Source organism: Strix uralensis, chromosome 3 (genome assembly GCF_047716275.1).
Source record: "Strix uralensis isolate ZFMK-TIS-50842 chromosome 3, bStrUra1, whole genome shotgun sequence".
Classification (NCBI taxonomy): domain Eukaryota; kingdom Metazoa; phylum Chordata; class Aves; order Strigiformes; family Strigidae; genus Strix; species Strix uralensis.
In genome coordinates, this window is record NC_133974.1 from 63063111 (window position 1) to 63083014 (window position 19904).

The following is a 19904-nucleotide window of genomic DNA, read 5'->3' on the forward strand; positions in this document are numbered from 1 at the left end:
AAGTATTACCAAAGGGTTTGATCCAGAAAACACTTAATGGGAGCACTGCACATGCTTGAGATCAGTGGCGATATTCAGGTATACCACATTTAAACCATGTGTTTAAATTCTTTGCTGGAATAGGAAACAGGGCAGTGTCAGGAAGTGTGTCTCAGACTTGTATGCTTTGGTGTTTTCTCATGTCATGGTTGATGATGATGTCGGGCCCAAAGAGTTGTGGTGAACAGAGTTAAAACAGATTGGTGGCCGGTCACGAGTGGTGTCCCCCAGGGCTCAGTTTTGGGGCCACTCCTGTTGAACATCTTTATTGATGACCTAGATGAGGGGATTGAGTGCACCCTTAGTAAGTTTGCAGATGACACCAAGTTGGGTGGGAGTGTTGATTGGCTCGAGGGTAGGGAGGCTCTGCAGAGAGATCTGGACAGGCTGGAGCGATGGGCTAAGGCCAACTGTATGAGTTTCAATAAGGCCAAATGCCGGGTGCTGCACTTGGGCCACAACAACCCCCAGCAGTGCTACAGGCTTGGGGAGGAGTGGCTGGAGAGCTGCCAGTCAGAGAGGGACCTGGGGGTGTTGATTGACAGCCGGCTGAACAGGAGCCAGCGGTGTGCCCAGGTGGCCAAGAAGGCCAATGGCATCCTGGCTTGCATCAGAAATAGCGTGGCCAGCAGGGACAGGGAAGTGATCTTACCCCTGTACTCGGCACTGGTGAGGCCGCACCTCGATTCCTGTGTTCAGTTTTGGGCTCCTCACTACAAAAAGGACATTGAATTACTCGAGTGTGTCCAAAGAAGGGCAACGAAGCTGGTGAAGGGTCTGGAGCACAGGTCTTATGAGGAGCGGCTGAGGGAACTGGGATTGTTTAGTCTGGAGAAGAGGAGGCTGAGGGGAGACCTCATCGCCCTCTACAACTCCCTGAAAGAGGTTGCAGAGAGCTGGGGATGAGTCTCTTTAAGGAAGTAATAGACGATAGAACAAGAGGGAATGGCCTCAAGTTGCACCAGGGAAGGTTTAGACTGGATATTAGGAAGCATTTCTTTACAGAACGGGTTGTTAGGTGTTGGAATGGGCTGCCCAGGGAGGTGGTGGAGGCCCCATCCCTGGAGGTGTTTAAGAGTCAGGTTGACACAGCACTGAGGGATATGGTGTAGTTGGGAACTGTCAGTGTTAGGTTAATGGTTGGACTGGATGATCTTCAAGGTCTTTTCCAACCTAGATGATTCTGTGATTCTGTGATCTTGAACCACCTTCTTGTGCCTCCCTGATCTGTTCTGTGTATGCTGCATGAGAGGGGTAGAGATCCCTTACTGGCATCTCAGTGAAGCAAGGTCAGTGACAAGTCAGACACTTTAAGTGCAGTCATTGATGTCTAGTTTTTCTCCATCCACTACAGAGAGGATAAGAAGAACAGGATGTGCAAAAGCCAGCACATATACTTTCAGATAGAAAATGAAGTGAGGTGACTTACTCAACCATTTCTTTGCCCAGGGCTTGGATGCCTTCTGGACTGCAGAAAGACATCCACTTTCATGTGTTGTTTGGGGCTCTAGCATTTCTCTTGGAGCTGCCTGACTGCCCTTTTTGCAAAGCACAGCCAGAGAAGAGATACTGTCTCCTATTTGTCCAACATCTCAGCATTTAAATCATGAGCGACAGACATGTACAACTAACTGTCTTGTCTGAATTGGGGAATTTCAACTCATGTTTTCAAAGGCATTCAAATTGTCAGACTTGGAGATTTCTGGGGTGTTGCGAATTCCTGGATACTCCACTTAAAATAACAGGAACATAACAATGTGATTTAGCTGTTGAAATGGGGACCCAAGTTCTGGGACTGGTTCTGATGTGGTTTTTCATTGCAGCAGGGACTGCTAGGATTAGAAAGCTTGTTTTATTCTTTCCAAAGCAAAACAGCTTCATCTGGAGGGAATGACATTAACATACCTGAGTGGCAAAGTGCAGGGAGAAGTGTGTTCAGTTCCCCATGTAGGAAGGGAAGTTCAGTTCTAACTCTTTGCTCTAGGTGAGTGATCTAGACACCAAGCTTTCGGATACGAGTGTGTCTCATCACCTGCTATGTTTTCAAAACATCTTATTTCATAGATTCAGTATGAGTTGAGTGGAGGAACAACAAATCTGTGAATGTTAGCAAGGATAATAGGCCTTTTGAAGGTGTCTGAAGTTTCTCCATGCATTAGTGGTAGGCAGCTTTTAGTTGTTTGAGTTACTTTAATGGCAGAAACATAGCTGTTTGTGGGGTAGAGTTGTTTTTGTGGTTAGACTACTTTGATGGGAATTTTGAAGCTTAACATTTTAGACCTAAGTGACAAGCAGAAACCTGTGTTCTGTCTTGGTTCTTTTACGGCTTTACCCTTTAGTGGTGCTTATTCTCTGAAGCTTATGTATTTAATTTCCAGATAATAAAATCAAACAAACCAAAACAAAAAAGAAACCAAAACAAAAAGCTTCCTGTTTTATTCCCCAAAGCATCAATGTTATGTAGTCACCAACTTCATGTGTTTGAGATTCACTTCTGTCCACCACTGCATGTTTGGTTGCTGCAAGTTCAATTCCCCTCAGATGTAAGCCTCTATCACTTTTTGTGCTTTCTCTGTCCCTCTTTACAAGCAGACTAATACCACCCTGAGCTCTAGTTGAAAACGTGCGCTTCCTTTTAAAGGGGTTACATTGCTTTCCCCTTTTGAGTGTTATGAGCAGCAAGCAGTGCAGCTTTATTGACTCACCTGTACTTGTAATCACAGTATAAGCAGCAGTGTATTACAGTCTTTCTCATCCTGTTAATATCACTTGAATTCTTTCATAGATTTGCTTGATTTGAAACCAGCGCCAAACAACGGAACTCATGGACGCCTAAACCATCTTTTAAGGAACCCTGTTTACACCCCCCACCATCCCAAAGAAACAAGCCACCCTTCTGAATGCTCTGTGGTGGGACAAAGAGTGTTTTCAGTGAGCCTTGGCTGCTCCTGCAGGACAGGGGTAAGTACTGAAATGGTTAAAGTTGTGGAGGCAGACGTCTGTGTTGTATTCAGAGTTGAAACACTGGAGAATCCAGTGTTTACCTGCTGGTTTTGCAGTCCCCTACTACTGGTTTCAAAATCAAATCTTGCCTGGGGTTAGCGGGTACTAGCCTGTATTTGTATATTCGTTTTTGTAGTTTGCTTATGTAAAGTCATATTCAGCTCTGAAGAGCCTGAAAGACACCACAGATGCAAGCTTTGATGCTGAAAGCATTCAGTTCTTGCTTGTTTCACTTAATTATGTTGAAATTTCCATTCTGTGAATGTTGTGTGTTTGGGCTGTGGTTTTCAAGGTTGTAGATCTGCTTGTGGCAAAACCAGTTCATTTCTGCAAATTCTCTGTAGCCATCCCCCCCCCGCCTCCAGTAGATGTCAGTGAGTTCTGTATAGGGATAACTTATAAGGCAGATGTTACATTTGGTACTTTTAAGTGTAGTAGTGGCTCATAATATGCTCTGTAGAACACTTAGTAGAATCTCACTGGTTTTGCTTTATAATTATAGGGCTTGCCAATAAGGGATTTTCATCAGCGTTTAAATTTCACTGAAAGAGAAGGTAAGAACTTTAGATAGTAATATAAAATTATAACAACAATGTAAGAATTAATAAAAATATGAAAAGTTTGATGTCTAAACTTCTGAACAACTTTCAAGTACATGAGGTAAAAGTTCTTCGAAATACTCGCTGGGGCTATAATTCTGAGGTTTTCAAATACAGTCCTACTGAAACATTTGTTCTCAAATAAATGTGTATCCTTATACATGTGTCTTTATGGCACATGTATTATCTGATATTTTTGAATTTTCTAGCACTGAAGTAATGAACATTCCAGAATGGGAGGCAAAAGCAGTGTATGGGGAAGTGTCTGATAGGAAATCCCTGCAAACACCAACACCATGATAGCAGCATACTTTTAATGAAACATAAGGGGTATTTTACACGGTCGAGTTGTTACACGGTCTTAAGCTGTTGCTTGTTTTACTTATGCTTTGTTTCCATTCTTTGGACATATGCATGCCATGTTTGAGCTGCAGTTTACAAGGCTGTAGACAGGCTCTCGACTCGTAAAACAAAATAAACTATTTTGAGTATGAAGCAGGTAAGACAATAAGTAAATAATGAAAACCGTAAGTCAAAATGGAATGTAGCCCTTGGTGCTAATAATCAATATGATTAGGCTGTCAGAAAGAGAAATAGGCTGATAGAGATCTTGCCTTGTGTGCATTGAAACCTTGCTTCTTATGCAAATAAACTGTACTTGGCAACACCCCACTGTAGCTCACTATTAAGAACTGGACTTAAATGCCAGTTACAGGCAGGATCCAGTACTTGCTGCTTATTCAGGACTAATTTAAGGTTTCTGTTGGTTTGTGTACTTTGTCCTGACACAAAGAGTGGATAGAGCTTTCTTGAATCTTTTCCACTAACGACAGGGCATCTTTTTAAAATGTGTCCCAGAACCCTTTTAAAATAACTGTTTCAGTATTGTAACACTCATGAGAGCAACAAAGTGTTAGTACCCTACAGTGTGCTTTTCCCTAAGCATGGTTTCACTGAAACAGACTCTGCTAATGCTTAGGTGGACACCTGAGGGCCTTGCTGAACCTGGCTTTGAAGAAATACGGCAAGGCCGGGCGCATAAACTATTTCAGTTCCGTTTTGTAGAAATAGGAACCTAAGGCTCTAAACCTACATTTTTAAAACAGTAGGTTTTTGGCTTAGATTATCGGTGAGACCTGGCTTAGCACTGGTCTTAATAGCAGCAATTTCCTTATAAATTGTATGAATTAAGCACTTATTAATTAGATATAAAAATCATTGTCACAGATCAAAGAATTCTAGTAACCAGCCTAGATGCTTCTTAAAATGGGAGTTCATTAGTTATCTCAGTTTGCTCTCAAGTTATTGTCATAACTTGACAGCCTGTAAGAACAACAAAACACTAACTGCATTTTTAGTTCTGTGAAAAAAATGTGAGTTGTTTGCCTTTTCCCTTGTGGGTGGAGAAATAAATGTCATAATCTTGACTTTTTTTGTGTTGTGGAATTACTGTGGAAAAAAACTGCAGCATTCATTGCTCAGTTTCTTTCCCCATTTAAGAGAGTTGCCTTGAGATTGTAGTTTTGCATAATTTGTGAATGGTAGTGACCTGTTTAATGGAAAATATACTTTGATGCCTTCTTTATAATTCCAGTCATGTAACGATTGAAAATACTTGCATTTTCAAAGGCAAAGTAATATTTTGGTATTTTAAAATATTTCCATGATGTGCTAGTTTTCCTCAGTTATTATTTTATATCAGGGAACTCAAAAGTTGAATACATTGGTTTTGTTTGTTTCCAGTTGGCAAAAATTGAAATATTCAATGTTTTGACGAAATTGAAGTCTACCTTAGGGGTTAAAACCAGAAACTTTATGCTGACATTTGGCTGCAGCAAATATTTGCAAGAGCATGTGTTTCTTATGACTCTGTTTTGTTACTTCTTTGTTTTTTCTTTAAGATAAATGGCATTGACGCTAAAGTAATTCTGTTGCTAACTCTGCTTTACTTTTCAGCTTCTGTCTAATGACTTACCCTCTGCTGATCCCACATAGCTTCCTTCTGATACAGTTTTAAAGTCAAGTCTTCGCTCTTCTATTGAATGCAGTAGTTGGCCAATAAACAGGCAGTGCCTTAGACAAGGGTCTGCTGAAAACCCTGTGCAGTAACATAAACATTTGGAGATATCTTTCTTTGTATACAAACTTTCTAAAGAGATGCAGTCCATGAGACAGAGGGAGAAGGAAGGTTTTGTGACTATCACACTCATTATAAAGCAAGTCCTTGCACATCTGAAAATCCAACCAGTACTTCACTGTATTGTTTATTTAGATGTCTATATTTCTTGGTCCTTTAAGTGTCACTTTTATGTAAGACTTTGTAGTTTCTACTAAAATAGTCCCCTCAGCAGATTTCAGATCACCATGGTTGGTTACCGTCCCATCTAAATGTTACGTAGAAGCAGATCCCACATTATATATTTAAATTGAAACACAAAGTCAACAAAGACTATCTTTGCAACTTAGATCCATCTCGTTTTAAATGGCAAAATGTTTTAAGTATAAACCTAATTTGTACAGTCTTAAGTTTAAATGATTGCTTTATACTGGCTTTGTCATTTAATTTATTGCCTTAGGATTGAAACTACACCTTTGATATAAGAATGAAATTCTTTTTGTTCCTTTACTGTGACTTCTCTGTTTAGCAATTGGAAATTGAGGCAACCTTAGATGTATGAATCAATACAACCAGTATTGATTGAAATGTAACAAACACTATTTCTGCTGCAGTTAAGAAGATAGAGAAACTTACTTTGCCCTACGGACGGCCCAGGGTTCTGCAGAAGAGACATAATTACTGCCTCCTTTACCATTACCGCTATGTGAGTGGATACAGCAAGGACTACAGGATGTCTCTGTGGAGTGCGTACACTGTTAACAAAGATGTAAGTATATTAAGAAAGGTTAGAAGCAACCTTGAAAGGTAAAAAGCTTGAATGTCAGTTGTTCCTGAATGCTTCTTAGATCTGCTCATGATACTATCTCACAGGGAACTAAGCAGAACCACGTGAGGAAAAAAAGAAGGAATTTTGTATGGTCTTTTCTTCACTTTCCTATATTAATAAGGTTTGGCTTTGAATTTTTCTTGTTTCTTGGAGTGAGCTGCAGTTTTGCCTCCAGAGCAAGCAGGTCCACCAGGAAGTGAGAAATCCATTGCCATTGATACAGAAGTCCTCTGAGTCTGCACTGGCTTACTGCTTGGCAGCACAGATCTGCTATAGCAGTCTGCCAGTGGTGTCCTTAAAGTCTGGTCTCAACATGGGTTTCGTGGTCTTAAAGTAGTGTGTGTAATGTGGCAGGATCCTTTTGAAAAAATAATCTCTGGACTATTGTGAACTGTTCATGCCCTGATCCAATCTTTCTCTCAGAAGATCATCCTGATTGGGGAAAAAAAGAGGTTGGTGGAGATAAATCTGGTCTTTGCTGTCCTGAGCTCTGTGCTAAGGTGCACATGTTCATGCAGAGCACTGATCTTGTGAATGAATATTTTTTCAAGTTGGCCTTTTCCATTCAGAGAAAATTTAGAAGCCACCTCATGCTTAAAAGAAATTAGGACAGTAGAGAATGCTTTTGGGTTTTATTATCTGGGAATCATAGGTTTTAAATAGTGACCATTATAATTAAATTTAATTAGACTCTGGCATAGTTTGCTTGATCCTAAATATTTTTACGTTAGTGGCGTGAAGCAACCAGTTGCTGGAACAAGTGACCCAGTGGAGAGAGACGGCTAACAACACTTCTGGCTGCCTCTGATTCCTAGCCTGAATGAACAAGTACATTTAGAGTAGGTCAGGTTATCTTAATGGGCGCCTCTAGGTTCTCTTTTGGGAGATGTTATTTTCAACTCAAATAAAATGCTGCCATTCTGTTCACTTTATTTCCAAAATACTATGAAAGGAACAGGAGGCCTTGTTTTCTACTGACAAAAGAGGAACAATTCTTGCATCTTATTTAAGTTCCTTCAAACCATTAAAGGCAGTTACAGCTAAATATTTAGAGTTCTGCAGTTCCCCACACTGAGAGAATTATTGTAAGTCAGCTATCTGTTTTACCAATTACACTTTCTTTTTTTTCAATAGGACAAATGGGTTTCTGCTACAGAAAATATCTCCAGCTGTTTACACAAAGACGTTCGTATTTCTTTTAATCATAACCAGACATGTTTGTTTTACAACAATCATCCTCGCCTAACTTACGGATTCCTGTCTCCTCCAAGTAAGTGCATTGCCTTCATTGTACAGCATACCTGATTTGAATAATCTGTAATGTAGTAGATGTAGTCTTTTATAGATATTCTTGATAACCAATCGGAGTATGAAGCAGTAGTCGTTAAATTGTTGCAGTTCACTTCAGTGTATGAGAAAGAGGGGCACTTCAGCAGTTGATGGGTTGTCCAAGGTTGTTTAGTACTTCCCAAGAGCTTTGAAACTTGTCAGATTTCTAAAGTGGCATTTCATAGAAGAAACTGGAAGGAACATGTAAACCTTCAGTCAAGTCTGGCAAGCTAGTAAGTGGCAAATTCACTTTGTATGACAGGTGTTAGTTGGAACTATCCGAAGTAAAATTTAGGGATGTTTCATTAAGTAAAAAACTGCATTGATAAGTTTAATTTTCTATTTGAAATATACTGTTGTGTGCCATGTGTGGTTTTGGTAAACAATTCAGCATTGGTCTGAAGAACGTAGTGCTGATTCTCAAACTTTAAGTACTTAATAAAGCACTTAGCTGTTTACAGGTGGTTAAATTTTTTGTGAACTGATGTTGACCTGATTCGGAAGCACTTTACGTTGACTTTACTGCATAAAGTACCAAATAGTAGGTTATTTAAACATCCACATCAAGTGTAATTTGCAAAGTTCCGATAGAGCTCCTATTTTTATGTCTGGATTCTGCAGTGAGAACAAGTTGGTCTGACACTCATGAAGTGAATTTTACTCCCTTCCGCACAATTCAAATGTCTGTCCTGATTATTTTTAAATCTCATGAAAATTTATGCACTGTATATCTGACAAGTGCAATTGCTCCTGCTGCTGCTAAGACTATTTTGGGTGGGATCCAGCATGTAATGAGGTTAGGACTTAGACACACATCAGCTTTGGAAAGTGAAGTTAGGTCAGCTCTACCTTAATGTTATTACAATGATCTTTAAAAATGTAAGTTTAAAGTAACAAATGCAAGTAATGAATTGCTTTTTTGTTTTAGATTTTATGACAGATGCAAAGAAACCTCACTATGATGCCTTGCTTACCAGCAACATCGTGCCAATGTATCCTGCATTTAAAGGTATTTTATTTGTATGGATATTTTGTGTGCACAGTTGAATATAAGAAAGACTGCTGATTTTTTGCTTGCTTCCAAACCATGCAAATGATCCCTGGTTCAGCTTCCTCTGTAAAATAACACCTCCCCTGACTGTGGGCTGTTTATCTCAATGAAAAGTTTCTTGAAGTAGGATTATTACTCTTGTGAAACAGGCCCACCATTGTGAGCTTATGGTTCCTAATCAACTGAATTATTACATGGGAGCATAGTATAAGTGTCTCCATTTAATGTCTGACATTTTTGTTTGCATTTTCCTACCTACCTAAACAGGATTTTATACTGAATATCTTCTAGAAAACCCAGATACCATATATAATTCGGTGAGTTAAATTAATTTCCAGTTTAGGAATGTCTTCTAAACTCAGATGATTTTCCAGGTAGGAATTTAGGGTCTCAATCACTAAGAAAACAGAAGAACAATCATGTCTCTAATAGAAAAGATATGAAGACCTGGGCTTTCCTAGGTGAGAGTGAACATGAGATGGTTGACTGAGGGACGTTAACCATATTCCTGGTGAAAAAGGAGGATAACTATGGCACTTCCTCTGGACAAAAGATATGTCGTGTTTTGTAATGGAATAGTGGTCAACTCTTAACTGTAATTAAAAATATCCTATTGGTAATATGCTTCCCAGGTCATAGGTGGGTGTACAAGGTAGCCAGGCCAACCTGATAGTGGGGCAAGACACAGGCAGGCATGGTCTTCTCTCGGTTTCCCTCCTCTAGCCTCTCCGTGATTTGGATTCCGAGGAAAGAAACCCAAGGCCACCAGGGAGCAGCATCACTATGCCTCAGTCAAGTGTGTGGTTAGGGTGACTGTGAAACCACAATGCCAGGAGATATTGCAGTGCATGCTGCTGCTCAGTTAGGTGCAACCTTTAAACCTCTGTAACTTTTATTTTCCTAGCTTATCATGTCTGTTTATACTCCACTGAAAACTCTGCAAAGTTGTATTTACAGCTTCTAACTTGGAACTTATGTTTCCCACTTCCATTACTGTGTTTCAGTGTTATGGAACTACTTCCATCAATACCTGCTACCTGAATATGCTGCAGCCAGGAACGGTGTCAATGTAGTCAGTGGTCCTGTGTTTGATTATGACTCTGATGGACTCTATGATACCCCAGAAAAGATGAAAAGGTAGGAACCTTTCTCGTTCTAATCCTTTGTTTTTCTTCTAGTAGTGGTGAAAAAGTAATTATGATCCTTGTTATCAAGGAAAGGTTATGTCAGTTCAGAAAGACACTCAAATGGTCCTAAGCTGATACAGAAGCGTAAACCTAAGAAATAAGCAACAAGGACAAAGAGAAGGTTCACCCTCAAAATGTGTCATCCTAAAACCTGAAAGTGAAGTGTAAGAGAAGCTGTTGCATGTGGAAGAATGTCCGCTGGCCTGAAACCTTATGACACTGCCTCTAGGAGTGGATGAGGCAGGGGCTTATCCCTGGTGTCATGGTTGACACTTCCTGAGCTGGCAGTGTTCCACTACGAAGTTGTGAGTACAAGTACACTAGTTAGCAAAACTAGTTCAAGCCAGTAGGCACACGGTTTTCTGAGCTCAGGCTGAACTCTCCATCTACTCTGGATTCTTACTCATTTTAATGATAAATCAGTTTGTTGTTATACCTCATCAAACATTATTTAGATCAGCCTACAAGCCAAACTTGATTTGCAAAATAGTAAACTGGAATTTTCCTTCAAGGCCTAAGCTTTCTTTGGGCTGAATAGGTGGATTGCTAAAATTGATATGCCAGAATATATCTAGCTGCTGTCACTTGTTCTTTGTGCAAGTATGATTTAGTGGATTTACAGAAAGATCTTTTGTGTTTCAGGCACACCAGTAATTCAGAAGTTCCAGTTCCAACTCACTTCTTCATTGTGCTGACTAGTTGTAAAAATACTTCTGAAACTCCTCTGGAGTGTGAAGGGTCTCTAGATGCCTTGTCTTTCATTGTACCTCACAGAGAAGACAACAGTGAAAGCTGTGCAGTAAGTAGTCTATTCAGTCCCCATAAACATCTGAAGTCAGGCTTGAGCTTGTTTTGCTTGCATATCAGCAATTAACTAGTTAAAGACTGTAAAGACTGTAAAAACAATACAGTATCATGATCATCTTGAGAAAGAAAACAATATTTTTGTAAACAGAAGTCTGCATATATGCTCAAATGAGAAAATCAAGTTCCCTATTCCAAGAGCAAAACTTAGAGCTAGTGGGGTAGAGCCAGAGTATGTTGAGACCATCAATGGGATACGTACATAGATTTCTGTAGTGCATAGAGCCAGTCAGCAGCTGAGAAGGATGAAGAGCTTCTAGGAGAAGATGAGTCATCTACAAAGAAGGGTCAGTGCTAGGCCAAATGCATACCCAAAAGGAGAAGACTCAGGTGTTCCTGAAGAGCACTGGTTCCTTCTTGTTCAGGTACCTTGGCACTGTGATGGGAATACACATAGCTGCCCTCCATATAAACCAGAACAAAACATGGAAAGTGTGTAGGCCTGTCTTACAGCGAAGAATTACACAAGTCACTGGCCAAGTCAGAAATAGTTTTATAGAGATGGTGGATAGATGCTGGACCTCACCTGCCATTCCCCATTATCACCAACTTTCACTGGTGCAGCTACAAGTTCTGTATACTTGAGGAAGTAACAGCAAGTACTAAATTCAGGCAAGCTTATAAGTATTTGTAACCCAGTGCCAACAGTTACTGCTTTCTGTCTTTATAAAATATCAAAATGTCTTTCAGTAATTGATTAAATGTATGTCAGAACAAAAAAAAAAAAAGATGTTGCAAACCCTTTTTTTCCTCCTCTGTCCCAATAGGATGGCAAGTCTGAGTCTATGTGGGTTGAAGAGAGAATGAAGTTTCATACAGCTCGGATCAGAGATATAGAATTACTTACTGGACTCAGCTTCTATCAAGACAGAAAACAACCAGTATCTGAGATTTTACAGTTGAAAACATACTTACCAACTTTTGAAATGGTCTGATTTTTCCTGTGGAATGTTGTTATCCATTTCACAACTGATCTGTAAATAGACTGTTTTTAATTAATGAAAACATTTTTTTGAAAATAAGCTGGAACAATTATTGAGAACTCTTGACCAAAATGCCAGTAGGGAGGAGAGTGAGTGCCATATTTGTATCTCAGGGACTCCTGATGGACTATGCATGTAACACAGGATGGCAGCTCCTGTCATTCCCACTTGAATGTGGTAGAACCATGTCCATTATTAAATGCTAACAGCATTTGATCATCATAGTCTGAGACACGAACAAAAATGTTATCTTTTATATGCACTGGAGAGGGAGAAGTTTATAAAGCATGGGTTATGATCAATATTCTACTTTAAAATATAGATAATTAGGAAATACAGTTCTGGGAAATAACTACATTCTTGGTGACAATTGAAATATAAACAACAGCACCTCTCAATCCAGTTTTTCTTGAAGCATGAATTACATTCTGATCTTTGGGTCTCATAAACGATGCAGTGTTACGGTGCAAGAAGCTATACTGAGATTAGTAAGACTGGTAATTGAAACTTCCCCAACATGGGGAAAGCTGTTAGCTGGGAAGCCGTGGTATGTTACTGCCCTCTGCTGTCTCCAACATTGAAGGAGAGTTTGAGGCACAATTTGTGTGTTTTATACCTATCCTCAGAATGAGCAGATAGAGGATGCGTCAAGTTACCTCCAAGTCAGAAGAAGTTAATTCAGGAACATCTTTGCGCTCCCAAAAATAATTATCTTGCTTCAAATTAAACTTAGATTTGATGAAAAGATTTTGCTTTCCTGAAGCAAAAATGGCTTTTTCAAATTGGTGCACGATTTTGTCAGCTGTGGTCTTCAAATCCTGTTTTTATCAAGAAAAGGTAATATTGCACTAAGATTGTTGCCTTAGTTAGACTGGTAAGATGATCTTCTTTAATGGCACATCTCATCACTACTGTAAATGCCCACAGGCCATTCAGTTGTTGGTTGGCAGCAAATGACAAGATCCTAGCTGTGTTTGTAGCTGTTCTTAGGGCTACATCATCCAAATTCCAGCTCGCATAAGTTACCCATCTTGAATGCAGACACTGCCAGATGCAAATTCTGAAGAAGCATGTAATGAGCTTTCTTGGAAGCTTTCAGGCTACACAAACAGCTGCTACAGACACTCAGGAGTGTAGGAACTCCCTCCTTTTCCAGTACACATGCTATCACCTTTGTAATTCTCCCACTCTCTCTAAAGCTGATGAGCCAAAATTGGCTCTGTTATGTATAAAGTTTGGCATAGTCAATTACACATTTATGTTCTTCTCATTTAAAAAGAGGAAAATGCATCACGCACAAGTGTGTTAGAAGAATGAAGAGCCTGTGACTGAGCAGAGGCATTTTACCTTACAGCTTGGTCAGGGGGTGCTGGAGGCTGGATTCAAAGCCTGCTGAAGTCAGTGGAAGCTTTTCTATTAACTTCAGTTTGAGCAGGCTGAAATCCTGGGACCATATTTTTCTTTGAACCAAATGTATTTTCTTGATCTTCTGTTCCAAGCATGATTTATTTTTCCCCTGAAGTAGTTTCACTGTGTGAAATTTAAATGTGTTGTAGCAACTTCACATTATACGACTGTGACAGCATTATTCATCGTAACTGCTTTGTAACATTGCCTGTGACCAATAAAAACATCAGTAGTAGTATGCTCTTCGTGACTCTGTACCAAATGCTACTGGCTAGTTAAACACTGGTGCAGAAATAGAGCACTATTTCACATTATTTTTGGGGGGTGGGAAGAGAGTTGCTTCAATCCCTGCTCTTTGAGTTGAAGATGACTTCTCCAACTGGAATGTTAAAGTTACATTCGTTTTTGGAAGGGGAAGGTAGGAAGAAAGATGGTCAAGATGTTCTAAAGATTTTTTTAGAACTAGTACTGTCTCTTGAATGCAAATGACTGAGGTGTTAACATCTTCAGAAAGTAAAGTGGTGCTGGTTTCAGTTAAGAGGCAGGGCTAGCCTAGCTCCTGGGTAAAGGTGGAACAGGATAGGCTTCAAGGAAATGACTGCTGGTTTGACCTAGGGAGGATCTTGGAAGGGGGAGCAGCTGTTGAAAGCTCTTATGGTCATCAAGGGAGGGTAGTGGCTGAGAGGGGTTTGGGATGTGGCTTTGCCAGAAATTGACAAGTCAAACTTGTCAAGGAAGAGAGCTCTCCTGATTTAATCTTAAGGTAAATAGTTTTGCTGCTTTTATTTCTTCATCTTTGCTTTTTAGAAACATTTGTAATAATGGTGTTGGGGCATTGTGAATAAATGCTGGTGCTAGTCATGGTATCCAGTGGCTGGTGATACCCCAGGACGACAGATACTGGGTGGTGTTTTTGAAGCTTGATGGGCCCCAAGGAGCATGCTACAGCCACCGTCAAACTCGTAATTCTGAAAAAAAAAAAAAACCAACCCTACAGCTTTGTCTATCTGGCTGTAAAATATTTCTGTTTCAGATGATATATGGTATCAAAGCTCCACTGAGCCTTCTCAGTAGGCGAAGCTGGAAGGTGTCATAGCAACGCTGTTGTGACACGACTGCATTATTCAATGCAACTGCTTCTCAGTGTCAGCTGCTGTGCACTCTGGCCTTCTCACAGGTTAAAAAGACAGTGGAGGGGCAGACTAAAGGTTATCAGTCTGGATGTACCCAGCAGTGTCGTGTCACCAAGCCACCTCAGGGAAGGCAACAGGAGATGCTGTAGGCTGCAGTTGGTACCCACCCATACAGGGAAGGTGCTGACCAGTTTCCACCTCCAAAGCAATGATGTTTGCTTAGGGTAAGGAAAGGACAGCTGGGGAAGGAGGGGGTAGGAGCCTTCACAGATGTTAAAGATTGTTTCAGGGTGGACAGAGCTAATTTAGTCCTTGTGACTGTTAAGTTCGGGAAGAAAGGAAAAATGGGCCTGAAGTTGCAACAGGGGACATCTGGTTTGGTCATGGGCTGTCTGTGGGATGAGTTAAGCAGTGAGGTGGACTGGTTACGTAAGGTATGAAATGGGTTCTGGAATTATTTTGGGCAGGTAAGCCTCAATGTATCTGAGAAGCTGACAGCTCTGGGATAGCAAGGTAGGAATGAGCAGTCGGGCAGAGGACATGTCAGGATGGTTTTGCTGCTGAAAAATTGCACGTGGAGTTGTGCCTTCAGAGGTATTGAGGTGTTACAAATTTATATTGCTGGCTGCTCCCAGCAGTAACTGTGAGGTAATTTGTTTGACTAATCTGTAACAGGTTTCTTGCTCTTATTTACCTCAGGATCTACTATGTTTTAAGAAAATGAAGCAATATCAAACTGCCTGTATTTGAGATGGGCTTGTTCTAGCAAATCTGTTCTCGACACATCCAGCATCCACTAAACCACTGTGTCCAGCCCAGCGCACAACAGCCGTCTGCTAACAGCACCTGCCAAAGGCTGCCCTGTCACATCCGGTGAGTGGGTGGCCTGAGCTTCTGCCTTTCCTTAGCCTGAGGAGATTCAAAGTACAAAATTATCCCTTTAAAGACAAGATTATAAACCAGGCTCAGCAAGCTGGGAGGAGCTACCCCTCTATTGCATGGGAGGGCACCCACTTTTCCAGGAAAATGAGATTCACGGGGACCAGAAGACAAAAAAGAACATAAAAGAAAGCCTACATTTGTGACTCTGTGGTTAGGTCACTCAGCTGGGAGGAAAGATTGCATTTCTGACCTCCCTTCTTCCAAGATCTGCTGCAAAGCTCAAGCCTGTTGCTGAGGAGGCACCTGTGCCAGGATGAATTGCCCATCGTACCACTCAAGTGGATACTGAGGGGTGACAGCATCGGGAGAGACCTCTCCTACAGCAGGGCCACAGGGCAGCCACTGTAACACTCTGTGCCCACAGCAGCACCACTAATGAGGTCAGGAAACCATCCCAGGGCTCACGGCGAGGGCTATGCTCAGCTGTTCTACTGCTGTGCTGTGGTAAATTGTTTTTACCCTTCTGTGAGGAGTTCAGGGACAGTTGGTGTGAGTCCAGCAACTTACTAAAGCAGAAGTTTCCAAATATTTTTGTTTGTGTACCACCATTGCCAGTGGCAGCAGCAGCAACATCTTCTGCTTACCCTTGTACACCCTGCGGCAATGTCTGGGAGGTGTTGGAGCACCACACTGAAGTGCCTTGTGTACCATGAGTGGTAGATCTACCGTAGTTCGGGAATATCTGTTTTACAGGAAACCATTCCAGGTTTGGCATCCTGTGACTCAGAGTCCCTTGGAAAGGAGTCGAGTCCCTCACTGAACCACTGTGAGTCACCACACCGGCCTTGAGCCTCAGGAAAGGCTGCTATGGAGACCATGGACAAACTTGCAATAATTATGGAAGCCTGGCAACAGATTTTAGAGGATGCTGTTGCAAATTATCGTATTCCTCCTCAGCCACAACATGTGTTAAATTTGTGTTGCCTTTTATTGCAGGTTTAGTCTTTTATATTTTTAGTTTCTCTGCTGAAATAAACCAAATACAGCAGGATGGAAAAATTTTGAGTCACCCCAAAGCTCCTGACCTATATCCTCCTGATCAGAAGACAGTGGAAGTGCCCTTTGGTCACGTCCATAAGGTGCATATGCATGGCTGAAAGTCAGTCTAGGTGGTATGAGACTCTGTGTTCACCGCACTTCGACACCAGCTTCCATCTGGGGCTTGAAAGACAATTTGTTTATGTCTCTTCGTATTCCTCTGTGTGGAGGCCTTACCTTTGCCATCCTTTGAATTTCTGGGTGGCAGAAAGTATGCTGCTTGAGGACGATGAATTTGCTTTTAAATCTTGTACCTGCTGGTTGCAGGATGACACAGTCCACCACAAAATTTTAGTTATGTATGTGTTACAGTGCTGTATCTAGATCTAAAACTGTACCTAGCCTCTTTACACTGGAGAAAGGAATGACGTACACTTGGTTCTGCTGTTCAAAATAAATTATTTAGAGAGGTACAAAGTTTGATAATTATGTATGGATGCATTTTATTTTGAACAAATATTGAATGCAGCTGTACTTGCTGGTGATATCTGGCCCTCTTCTGGTCTGATCTGAAGCAAGTGGGAAAAGATCTGTTTTGTCTGTTCCAGAGTATCAGACATGCCAGTGGAACTAATTACACTACAGATATCAACACTTTTCTCTTCCTGTACAAGCAAACTAAAATCACATAAAATGCACATTGCTAACTCCCACTGCTGGCTTCAACAGAACAGAAATGCAATGTGATTCTGTATCAACTTCATCACTGGGAGGAATAATTGTTTTGGGGATATCTTGCAGAAATGGGTGTCATCTTGGAGCTTACATAATATAAACCAGGTTGTCCATAGCTTTCTGCAAAAAAAGGAAAACCAAAACCAGCAAAAGCATGAGCCCAGACCCCCTGCCCCTATATAGGGCAAGATCGGAACACACTGCAGCCAAAATAGCCTGATTCAAACTGGAGAGATGGGGTGGTGTTACGACAACGAACACTCACATGACTTCAGAGGAAAGTCAGCTAATGGATTGGGTGGTAAAGACTATCTTTTGATTAAGTCAGCAAACTTGGCTGCAGATCTCAAGTTCCAGGGGGCAGGACTTGGGACTGATACATGGTTCACATGGAGAAGAGTTTTAGCTTGACTGGACACTTAGTAAGTATAAAGGGCAAAGCAAACACTCTTGGGAAGATCAGAAAACACCTCAAGGAAGAAGGCACCAATTGTTAGACATACCCACCAGCTGACTCTAAGTCCTTATCAGGAGCATCTGTTAAAACAACTTGCAGGCTCTAGAACTTTTATATCTGAGGGCGTAGATGGCTGTAGCTCGGGGAAAACTGTTAGTGACAGCTGTTCAGATTCAGCATCTGATGCAAGTTGAGTTCAACACACATAGCTTCTTGACATGTAGCTCCTTGAATTCAGAAAGTGTGGAGATTCCTGTAACATCCCGAATGAATCCTTCTCAAAGCAATGACAATTTGTCAAAGCACCAGCTATGCCAAAATAAAGCTTATGGAAGATGGACATTTTTGGCATTGAAGACATGATGGTCAATGCAAAGTATTAGAAGAGAAAGACCTACCTACAAGAAAATGGCATGTGGAGCTTAACATCAGAGTCCACAACAATCACTGAGTTGTAGATATTTGAGCAAGACTGCAACTGTTCCATTACTGAAAGGGCATCAAAAGAGGGACAGTGCTTTGGGAATTAGAGGGAATGGATCTATTAGTTGAGAACAATCATGTGACTTTTTAAAAAATAAAAAGCAATTAGTCAGAAGCCTGTTTTGGCCCAAAAGACTTGGATAAATATGTAAACATTTTCCACCATTAATAAGAAGATAAATTTTGGGGAGTTGGTAGATGGCAAACACCTTCCTAAAGACCACGTTTGAAAAGAGAACATGCATTGATTTTAGCCCTCTCTTTGGAAGATGTTTTTCTCAGACATGTAATACATACGACAGATTTTGATGGTGTAAGAGATGGCACTTTATGTAGGTCAGGGTTTTGTTGGGATGTGTGGATGATAAGAATTTCAAAGCCATCCTGAAAACAGCTGGAACAGCTGTGCTAAGGCTGAATCACAACACAAAATACTTACTAGGGGAATACAGTTAACCTGAATATGTTCTTTGACCTGCTTGGCTGAGCCACCACCTTTAAAAAACAAGGGGGTAAAGGGATTTCTGTGTAAAGCAAACTATGTAAGGAAATGTTTGCCTAATCTGGATTCTCAAACCAGCAATTTGAGACCACTACTTGTGCACAGGTAGTTATGGGATGTAACTCTTGGGAGAGATTTAGAAGCTGAAGAATTTGGTTGGTTAGGGCTGGGCTGATGGTGAGCACAAAGCTGGGCTGTCCACAAGCCTTTCCAAGATGGAGGCTGGGCCTAGGAGAGTGAAGAGTTTTTTCTAACACCTGTCTGACCCAGCGGTACTGATATCTCAAGGCCTCTGGGTCCCGCACAAGGTCTGAGGCTTATTAAGCATTTCCAGTCAGTTAAGAAGTTGGCGGCAAAGGTCTGAAGTTCTGTGAAGACCCCTTGTTAAAAGTTGTTCACCTGGGAAAGGTGTTGAGAGGAAACCTATCTCTAAAAAGCCTCTTTGCTCATGCAGATGAGGTGCACGGCACTTTTAAGGAGCAGAGCAGTGACAGCAGATCTTGGGTGAATCTCTGGTTCTGAGTGACTAGGAACGACCAGTCCATCACTACTGCTATTGAATAAAAGTGTTATTCAAACAAGTTGTTGTAAAAATATTCATCAGTGTTTGTTTATGAAGGAAGTATATGCACCTAACAACACCTGGAATTTCTTACCACTTTCTGAGTCTAAGTAATATAGGTGTCCATGTACCAGACTCTACTCTGCACTTCGGTTGGGGGGCCAGCTGCAGTAGAGAGGATCCAGAGAACAAGGCACAGCAGCCATCTTGCCCATTTGTATGTCCAAAGCCATTTCACAGAATTCAGTCTCAAGTAAGGAGCTGGAGCAGAGGTTTTTTTTACGGTAGGTTTGGGTTAGAACCAGATCATGAGACCCAAAGTCCTATTCATCAGACCAAACCTACACAAAGTGGACACGACTCATTGTCTATGCATGTTGAAGAAGTGAGGAGGGAAATGAGTTTCCCATTCAACAATCTAACTCAAAGGCTTATTTTAACATAATTAGTCAACTGGAAAAAGAGGTGCAGTTACATAAGATAATTTCATGGATTCCTGACAGATCCCCAACGCCTAGATATGAATCTGTATCCGCCTAAGGAGAAGCAAGTCTTGCTCATCCTAAAACTTGGACCTTAGAGGGCTGATTAATTTTTAAGAGGCATGCAAGACAAAAATCCAGACATTTAAAATATATTCCTTTTTATTATTACCTTTAATAAATAAACCTCTCTCCTCTTTTGGATGATTTTTCCAGGTACTGG

General features: G+C 41.0%; 1 protein-coding gene across 4 annotated transcripts in view; it reads left to right on the top strand.

The window, feature by feature from the left end:
* The window catches only part of ENPP1 (ectonucleotide pyrophosphatase/phosphodiesterase 1), a 61657-nt gene extending 48012 nt beyond the window's left edge, over positions 1-13645 (top strand). For 3 of the 4 annotated variants that reach the window (XM_074862529.1, XM_074862531.1, XM_074862530.1), the window contains 8 exons: positions 2825-3000; positions 3545-3596; positions 6372-6526; positions 7721-7856; positions 8844-8924; positions 9971-10103; positions 10796-10952; positions 11785-13645. In XM_074862529.1, the coding sequence (XP_074718630.1) occupies positions 2825-3000; positions 3545-3596; positions 6372-6526; positions 7721-7856; positions 8844-8924; positions 9971-10103; positions 10796-10952; positions 11785-11952 (1058 nt within the window). In that variant the 3' untranslated portion in view covers positions 11953-13645. The remainder of the gene's footprint in view (positions 1-2824; positions 3001-3544; positions 3597-6371; positions 6527-7720; positions 7857-8843; positions 8925-9970; positions 10104-10795; positions 10953-11784) is intronic. The other variant, XM_074862532.1, reaches the window with a different exon arrangement.
* The last annotated feature ends 6259 nt before the right edge of the window (positions 13646-19904 follow it).